Source organism: Canis lupus, chromosome 24 (genome assembly GCF_003254725.2).
Source record: "Canis lupus dingo isolate Sandy chromosome 24, ASM325472v2, whole genome shotgun sequence".
NCBI classification, from domain to species: Eukaryota; Metazoa; Chordata; class Mammalia; order Carnivora; family Canidae; genus Canis; species Canis lupus.
In genome coordinates this window covers 26647815-26657830 of record NC_064266.1, presented here as the reverse complement: position 1 = coordinate 26657830, position 10016 = coordinate 26647815, and the positions used below count along the sequence as shown (strand labels likewise).

At 41.1% G+C, this 10016-nt stretch overlaps 1 protein-coding gene across 3 annotated transcripts in view; it reads right to left on the bottom strand.

The window, feature by feature from the left end:
* Nucleotides 1-2275: 2275 nt before the first annotated feature.
* The window catches only part of RPRD1B (regulation of nuclear pre-mRNA domain containing 1B), a 51782-nt gene continuing 44041 nt past the window's right edge, over nt 2276-10016 (bottom strand). For 2 of the 3 annotated variants that reach the window (XM_025470041.3, XM_049100202.1), the window contains exon 7: nt 2276-4882. In XM_025470041.3, coding sequence (XP_025325826.1) covers nt 4733-4882 — 150 coding nt within the window. In that variant the 3' untranslated portion in view covers nt 2276-4732. Of the gene's footprint in view, nt 4883-9683; nt 9893-10016 lie in introns of those variants that run through there. The other variant, XM_025470042.3, reaches the window with a different exon arrangement.

Genomic DNA, 10016 nt, shown 5'->3' with positions numbered 1-10016 from the left:
TGCTTTCCAAAAAACATCTATTTTAACATTTTGTTATAGGTGCATTTAAACACCTACATTCATTATTAAATATAGTAATAGCAACTGTTGAGCCCTTATTTATCCCAGACATGGCACTGGGCTCTTTTTAAACCCTCATTTAAAGTTATTAATAGGTATGTTTGTAAGCATTTTATGAATCCTATAACTAAGAATTCATACAGATAACTGGCACTTAAAAACCTATGGAGTGTACCATGTGGGTACTTTAGTAAGATTCTCAGTAGAAGGAAATCCTCTGAAAGCACAGGCCTATCAAACTCTGGACCTGCAAAGGGCTTCAGAAGTTATGCAGTCAACTCCCTCCATTCATTCCCTTTAAGCAGCAGCTGAGGTCTCTGAAGGCTGGGGGACTCGGCCAAGGTCATCACAGTGAGAGGAGATCGGATGGAGGCTGTCAGTTACCACAGCTGCCTATTTGTAAAAATACACACACACACACACACACACACACACACATAATTAAATTTGATTCGTACTAATTTTAATGTTTATCCAACCAGTGGTGGAAATGAAATTTTAATGCAAGATAACTATTTCAGAGTCTAAAAATTGAACTGGGCTTTCAACACTACATGAAGCTATGTGAATCCCAATCTACTGTACAGGAGAATAATGGATTCTTAATGGAATCTGTTCCTTAGAGTGGAAGAATGATTTTTAAATGAAAAAACCCCACAGAGGTGGTGATGAGAAATGAGTTTAGCCAGATGAATGATTCTAGCAGAAAGTAAGACAGCAAACCAGGCTGGAAAGTAGCCTTTTCTTTTTCTTTTTTTTTTTTTGAAAGTAGCCTTTTCTTAAAGATCTGATAAACCAAATGCGGACTGTTTGTGCCCAGTGAACAGTGTTTGCTCCCATCTTCCTAGTTCTGCCCCTGTGTTGTAGTTCTGATTCTCATAGATTCCCAGTCTTGAGGGTTTCATATGTGCTCCCCTCTTTTTTGTGTGTGCATACAGCCCCAACGGTGATATTAACCCATCTAACGAATATTCCTGGGGACCTAGGACTTGTCATTCAGCATTCTGATTTCAGTCCTGCATTTTTCTCACACAGCACAACCACCCTGAGCTTTTCGGCCTGGCAGAGAACACAGAAATAATGTAGTCCACTACCACATTTCAGACATAAGAAAACGGGGGCCCAGAGAGGCAAAGTACCTGGCCCAGGAATGTCACACGGTGAGTTAAAGACTCTAATCACAGAAGTTAAGCATTTTGACAGATTCATGAACTCTTGGGCAGTTCCATCTTCAGCTGTGAGGACCTCGCAGTCATATTTTGTAGCCTGAAGTGCTAATTAAACCTGAGGAATTATGGACTTCCTATTTATAGGTAGGAGTGAAGGCATTAAGTACGCCATGAAACCTGGGGGACACAGGAGATTTTGTCTCCCGAGATTCACTATCACATTCAGCCTTTATGATTTTAAGGCAGAACTTCAGCAATGCATAGCTTCAACTCCCTTGATTCTGGACTTGGCCTTGAGCTGCCTCTTAGTCGTGAAGGACCACAGCTCCTACAGCCTTCTCGCATTCCATGAGATGGGAAACCCCACTTTTTCTGGCAAATCTTGCTCTCACCCAGTGGAAAGGTTAAAATCAGCCTTCCAAACCTATTTGTTACTTCAAAGGCTGTATTTCAAACTGTTTTTTTATTATTTCAAGTTCTCACCAACAAGTTGCAAGCCAATATGCTTTCATTGAATTTGCAAGTGAAAGGAAAGGAGAAAGGAAACCCACAAAAATGTTTTTAAAAGACATGCCACTTGGATATATGATTATCTCAGGTCTTTCTTTTTTTAACAGTTCAGAGTGGCTTTCACTGGATTGCCCAAATCAAATCTCTCTCCAGAGGCCTAGCAGTGTGAGCAAAAGCGCTGAAATCAAAGAACTTTCAAGTTTTTTAAATCTGTCAGAGACTGTGGTAGTGGGGGAAAAGTCATTTAACCTCTCTCCATTGGTTCCCACTTCTGTACAATGAGGATGTAACTATGGAGGTACCTCTCCAGGGCACTGTGTGGATTGGCTAATTAAAGCTAATTAGGCCCTTGGAAAGAACCAGAAAATACTATGTAAGTGCTGAGTATTTATGGGCCACTAACAGTCACAAAACTCCTAAGGGACAAGATTCTGTGCAGACAGCACAATCTCTATTGGTGATTACTAATTACCCGCTGCTTACAAAGAAAGCATCAGGTGTTCTATAACAAGGCAGGGAAAAGAAACATCACACAATGTCGTTCAACAACACCATCTTTATTCAAAAATATATATCTATGAGACATTTCAGAATATACTGCTGCCACCAATGACAGCCTATACTTCTAAATAAAGTCCTAAATTAATATACAAATTTAAGCTTTAAAAATATTCTTTAAGAAAAACAAAACAAAACAAAAGAAGAATGAAGACTTTCTGAGGAATATGACCTAAAGGAAAGGTCCTTTGAGGCCTATGGATGCCCCAAGTAAAGAAAACACACAACACAAAACCACCCACCCCACCCCACCCGATCACCTCATACATACAAGGAGAAGGTTCACTTAAATTAAACAAATGAAGTAATAGCACACTTGGGGAGGATACGGGGAGAATTAAAATTTAAAAAACAAAAGCATTTCATTAAAAAACACAACAAAACAAAAAACCCAAAACTAACTTCCTTATAGGAAGTCCACTAGTAACAGGGAGGCCAACTCATTCATTTACATAATTGCTACAGTTTCATTTCTTGCTCTTGCTGTAATAATTATGCACCAATTGCTGGTCAAACTCAATCAGATAAAACATAGCAGTGGGCGAAATCCATTATGTCATAACATTTTCATCTAGCTGATAGAAGCAAATATCTACCATACCCCTTTGATTCATGGCTAGTAACATTTTGCTTCCTTGGTGAAAGCACAGAGAATGTCCAAGATGGGTCTATTCCAAAACAAGCGCTCATGTGTAGGACTAAAGCAGCACGCCATATGGGGAGGGGGTATATGTGCAGAAACAGCAAATATTAGAATTGATCTTTCAATTTTAGAAAAGTCACCTACTGCCCTATGGCCTCTGGGAAGAAAAACTGTAGAGACTCATTAATTCAATAATGACAGGACAACAGGCAGTGTCAATAAGCAAACACACAGTCTGTATTCAAATCCAAAAAACAGCTTAAATGCTACTTACTATGTTCTACAGAGAGTTAAACTGAACACCTGCTACGACTTTTCATCCTTTTTGCTTCATGGCAGGCAGGAGAGCTTCTTAAAGGAAAGCCTGCCACACGTTTAAAACACAGGCTATGTTTCAACATGTTTAACATGTAAGATTACAAGTAATTGGCTTTTTGGTAATCCTGAAAATAACTCAAAATAATGGAGATTCTGAAGCCCCCACCACTGAATTCCTTTTTTCAGCTTCTGGATTTCAGCCTCTGGGCTCTGACTCCTAGTATACTATTTGGGCGAACTGTTTTCTGCCCTTTCCAATGTCAAAAATAAGCCTGCCAAATCAGAGTGATTTCCAGTCAGCAGGCCTAACCTTCACTAAAAGCAAGGTAAAAATCCTCTCAAACTACATTATATAGTCATAATGTCAGCTGGCATGATAGTGGAATTAAAACCCAAAATTAAAATCCGTGACTTACCCCCTTCCTCTGCCCGAGCTATTCAGTCACAGCTGATCAGAGTACTTCTCCTCCCCCGGGCACAAGGCCAGGCACAGTGGCCAGTGGCAGAAACTGACAAACAGAGTGTCATATTCGCAAGGGACATGTTCATGTTTACTCACCATACTGTAGACATGCGCCCAGTGAAGGAAAGGAGTGTGAGCCCTACTCCCCAAGAGACATGGGCTGAAAAAGCAACACCTGTGCAGAGCCCAGACTCGGTAGCTTTTGGGGTCCACCAGTGCCATTTCTAACAACCGCCTTCACAACCGATTTGGGCCAAAAGATCATGTTTTTAGGAACGTTTTCTCAGACAGTGGGTTGTTCGTAGGAACCTGAAGTAAGTAACTTATTTTTAACTCATGCCTGTGATCCCTGTTACTCTTGTTTCTCAACTACAACTTCATGTCCCAGATCAGCTGTGAATCTAATTGCTAGATTCCCTAGTCAGCTTATAAAACAAACACACCTCACCTCTGACTACACGTCACTGGAAGTAAGGAAAAGGAAGGATGAGATTTGGCAAACTCTTTATGGCAAAGCTGCTTGACAGTTGTGTCTCCAACCTTTGGGGTGGATGGTAGCCAGGAAAGTCAATGACACCAGAGCAAGTCCTTCAGTGGAGGCCTGTACTGAACTTGAACAAGCCCAGCTCAGAAAAGCTGCTGCTTTCGTGACACAATGCTGTCCTAAGCGACAAGATTCTTCTGAAAGCTTCCAGAAGTACACATGATTTTCGTAACTTCTTGGGTGTAAAGAGAGAGCTAAGAATGGAAAACCAACAGGGGCATGAACACATGAAGTGGGAGTTTGTATTCCTTCCAAATATGAACCTAAATGACTCCACTCGCCACTGTTTTGAATTGTGCTCAACAAAGAGAGGACGGAGAGGAGAATCAGGGTCTGTGGTTCTTTCTTGAGGCTGCAGGACCAGGATGAAGGAGGGACAGAACCTGGGGCCACAAGGTTATTTCCAACCATGACTTGCCCTCTTCTTTCTGTTGGTAGAGATGGGAATCTGGGGCATGACACCTGTCCTAGTCAGTCGAAAACAGGTCACCAGCAGAGGGCAGGGGGGCCAAGCCTCCTGTGACGTTGGGCAGCAATGAGAGGTCTGGCAAGCTCTGAATATGGGACTTCAGTTCCTTGCGGACCTGGGTTACCCGAGCAAGCTTCTGTTTATATTCCTAAGGAGACAAAGAGAAGACAATGCAGTTAAGTCTGTAGGTGCTGGTCAGGCTTAAAGAGCCAATACAGATACTCTCAGCTTCTTGCTCTATTTCTTCCCACCAAACCACTCCTCCCCTTTCCAGCTAAACTACAATGCTGGGGTTCTCAAAAGGAAAAAAACCCTTGACATAAAAAAGGAAAGCAGAATTCAATACTGGCAACAGTGAATTAAATGGTATTTAACTTTGCACTTGAGATTGGAAGTAAAAGCAGTGACATTTTGTATTTGCATTCTCTTAAATGGTTCTTATCTATTTCAAAACATAAAATAAAATAGATGCTCAGGCTTTATAATTATCTTGAGGGCTCCACCTAAACATGCCTAGAAAAATTACTATAAAGCTACACAGTCTGTATTAAACTGAGAGTAATGCAGATCTATCACCTATCACAAACAAGCACCGCAGAAGCTCAAAATACCCACTGCCACTACCTATGTCAAGGATTTCCTCGTTCTATACCTGAGCAACTGTGGCAGTCCCGAAAGAGGCCTTCGAGTAGGCTCCCCTCAACACACCAGGCTTATCTTCCAGAAGCCCAGCTTTCATCAAGCTATTTCCTTGAGAAAAAAAGTGTGGCATTGCCCTGTGTCTGTGACTGCTCAGAGCTCAAGGTCTGCTAAGATTAGCTCCTGCCCAAATAGATTTCCCGCAGCTTTCTAGCCCCCTACACATAGGCCACTGTCTGAGTGCACCATTTGTTTGGGATTCCGCCCTAGCCTGGAGGGGGACCTTTCTCCCCCGGTCTCAGTGAAGTTCTGCCTCCACTTCCCTATCTGCTTCTCCGGGAAAAGCTCTCCTCATCCAGGAGCCTGGGCCCCATCTCCACCTGTTCTGGAGCCCTCCTGTGCATGGAGGTGCATCTGAACCCCCAACAGGCTGCTCTGAGGTGCTCTCTTCATACATGTTAGACTTCTATGCTCCTCTAAAATCTGACTTCCCTGATGACAGGAACTTGGTATACTATTTTCTTTCCTCCCAGCAAAAGGCACCCTTGGTAAGTCTGTATGGAATAACAACCCTGGGACTGGTGAGGTTTGTATATGACCCCTTTGGGGGCTGGTCTTTTTTTCTCAAGCTGTGTCATACTCCTCAGTCTTTCTGCAAAGACGGAAAGTTCCTGAGGATGGATCTCTGCGATTAATGCCTCTCCTGCAGGAATGTAGGAGAAAGCACTGGGCAATGAGTCAAAGATTTGGGTTAGTTTTGGCTCTCGCTCTAACTTGCTATGTGACTGTGCTCATGATCTCTCTCTTGCTTTCTCCTCACCTTCCTTATCTGAAAGTGAAGAAACTGGCCCACCCATAAGATTGTTCTTCAAGTTCTAGATTCCTTCCTACCAAATACCGTCTACACTCTTAAAGAGGCAGAGAGTTTGAGGGTATATGCCTAAGCACTTCTAGAAAGAGTGATAAGACAGGGAACAGGTTAAATGAAGAACACTTAGTTCAAGTTGTAAAGACAAAGTCCAAGAAAGTAGTGGGAGAAGAGATACGTAGTATGGGTAGGGAGGCTCTGTGTCCACATCAGTCAAGGCTTCCACCTAAAATGAGAACTGCTCACACAAGCCACTGGATGAATACAGGGGAAGAAAGTAAGCCTTCCTGGCATCCCATTTCTTTCCTTTGTAGACTTAACACAACTAAAATAATGATATATGTAAATTATAAATAATGACTCCTTCATCAAACTAGTGAGCTTCAGGAAGCTAAGACTGGACCCTGCTTTATCCATCATTCACCATGACCAGCAGTGCCCTGTAAACAGCAGGTGTCCAACAGTTGCCCAATAAATTAACAATACTTAAAACATAACATTACAAGCACACATTAAATAATCAGCTTTCATTCTTGAAACTGAAAATTAATTTCACATCTGAGGATCTAAAATGTCAAGGTTCCCTGCACTTCCCTCTGCAACATTTTTCTTCTTTGGTTTTATACACTTCAAGGGAAATTAATAGAGAAGACCAACTCTCTATTACTGAACATGGATTCATTTAATTAACTTCTTCAGAATTCCATGTACATAAAGGGTAAAATATAGTTACTAAACAGTTATTCCTTGCTCCCTGCCCAAATCCTCTGACCAAAGCTGATAGATGAAAGCCACCTTGACTTGGAGCCACCTCTTGGCAACTACAGAGGAATTTGATGGAAAGAATTCCTTAAGAATGGTTTGAAGATCACGTGACCTTTAGTGAGCAGAGCTGGGGTCAGAAATCCAAGGTTCCGCACTCTTGGGTGACCCTCACACTAACTTAGCAAGTCCATCTGAGTTTAAAACAAAAGGCAGTTGATCTCGTTAGATACCACCTTAAGTCAAATAATCTTCTCCCAGGTAATCCTCAAAAGACAAACACACAAACATACATACAAACACGCGCAAAACAAAAAACCCATTTGTTCCTGTTTGGGGGGTAGGTTGATTGGGAGAAAGTATCTCATCATGCTCAGGCAGCTATCCTATTCTAAGTATCATCAAAGTAACTTTGTTTTAATTAAGAGAAACATGTTCCTCATTAAAGTCCTCCCTCTGGGCTATTCTGAAGCTGATGGAGCCTGTATATACCTCCTCATGCCCCTGGGTTACTCTTTCCATAGGGATTTCTACTTTCAGAGCAGGTGCATGAGCCTAGGAGGGCACCCACTACAGAAAGGATGAAAGTGGAACTGTCACTGAAAATGATTAAAAAAGCAGAGCGTTTATTTACATTTGCACCCAAAACAATGAAATACTACTTAGGTATAAATCTAACAAAATATGTTCAAGACCCATATGAGGAAAACTACAAAACTCTGATACAAAGAACTAAATAAATGGGAGATATTCCATGTTCATGAATAGGAAGGCTCAATACTGTAAAGATGTCAATTCCTTCCAACTTGATCTATAGATTCAATGCAGTCCCAATCAAAAACACAGTAAACTATTATGTAAATACAAAGTGCTTCTAAGGTTTACATAGAGAAGCAAAAGACTCCAAATAGCCAACACAATATTCAAAGGTCAGACACTACTTGACTCCAAGGCTTACTATAAAGCTACAGTAATCAAGACAATGTAATACGTGCCCAAAGAATAGATAAATAGATCAATGCAACAGAACAGAGTCCAGAAACAGACCCACATAAATATAGTCAACTGATCCCTGACAAAGGAGCAAAGACAACACAATGGAGAAAAGATAGTATTTTCAACAAAAAAGTTGGAACTGGATACCCACATGCAAAAAACCAAATCTAGACACAGATCTTACACTCTTTACAAAAATTAACTCAAAACAAATCACAGACCTAAATCGAAAACACAGAACTATAAAACTCCTAGAAGACAGCAGAAGTAAATCTAGATGATCTTTGGTTTGGTGATGACTTTTAGGATACTATACCAAAGACCTGATCCATGAAAGAACGCCTAAGCTCAATTGCACTGAAATGAAAACTTTTCTGCTCTGCAAAAGACACTGTTAACAGAATGAAAAGACAAGACAGAGTGGGAGAGAATGTTTGCAAAGGACATCTGGTATCAGAGAAATGCAAATTAAAACAAGATACCACCACACATCTGTTAGAATGACTAAAATCTGGAACACTGACACCACCAAATGTTGACAAGGATGTGGTGCAAGAGGAACTCACATACATTCTGGTGGGGATGCAAAATGGTACAACTCTTTTGGAAGACAGTTTGGTGGTTTCTTACAAAACTAAGCATACTCTAACAACTGATCCAGCAATCATGCTCATTAGTATTTATACAAAGGAGTAAAAGCTTATGCCACACAAAAACCTACACTTGAATGTTTACAGCAGCATTACTCATAACTACCAAAACCTGAAAGTAACCAAGAAGCTTAGTAGGTGAATGGGCTAATAAATTTAGGTATATCCAAACAACAATTACACAGCATTAAAAAGAAGGGAGATAGCAAGTCATGAAAAGACATGGTGAAATGTTAAATGCACATTATTAAATGAAAGAAGCCAATTTGAGAAGGCCATATACCTGTATGAGCCCAACTATATGGCATTCTGGAGAAGGCAAAACTGTGGAGACAGGGATTAGGAGCATGAATAGGCAGAGCAAAGAGGACTTTCAGGGTAGTGAAAATACTATAATGATGGACACATGCCATCATACATTTGTCCAAACCCACAGAATGTACAACACCTAGAGTAAACCCTACAGTATGGACACAGGGTGATTAGGATGTGTCCATGTAGGTTCATCAACGGTAACAAATACACCACATTGGTGGGGGAAGTTGGGAGTGCAGGGGCGGGGGGCATATGAGAAACCTCTGTACCTTCCTATTTTGCTGTGAACCTAAAACCATCCTAAAAAGAGAAGCCAAAAGGTCTAAATGCATCAAACAAGGGTGATTCTAAACATCCAAATACAGATAAAGACTGCCTTGAAAACTGTGAAAACACGCACCTGGCATGGCTGGGACACTTGCATGGCTTAATGCTATGATAAGAGATGAGCAGGTAAGAATTCATGGCAAACTCTCATTAGGTCAAACTGAATAGTAATAAATTTTTAAGTCCCCTATAATAGATTCAGTAGTAACAGACTGATCTCTTACCCTTCTTTTTAATTATTTTTTTTAAAAAATAGATTGTGTTTTCCCAAATAAAGTCATCTATAAATGTCACTGTGGACAAACAAAAAAAAATTGTGATTGAACCCAAACAAAACTATCCCCCAAACACAACTCCAACTCTCACTTGCCTTGAGTTCTCTCGCTGCCAGGCTCCCCTGGTTGGGCGGCAGCACTTCCTCACTAGCTGCCTTTCCACAGTTTTTCTCTTTGGTTCTGGTCAGGTAGAGGAGACAGATCACGAAAACCCAAGAATCTTTCTTCTCAACCTACCAGTTTGTCTTCTAACCAAAGTTCGGTCCACAAGCTCTGCAGCTACAAGGTAACAAACTGTGCCCTCAGCAGAAATCCGGCTTCTTTTCCTGATATCACAAAAATCAACGTGATGAGACCTGTTCACAATCCTCCAACTCATTTAAGTACACTATATCCTACAACCTCTTTAGTACACCAAGCACCACACTCAGCTAGAGAAATGATGTGGCA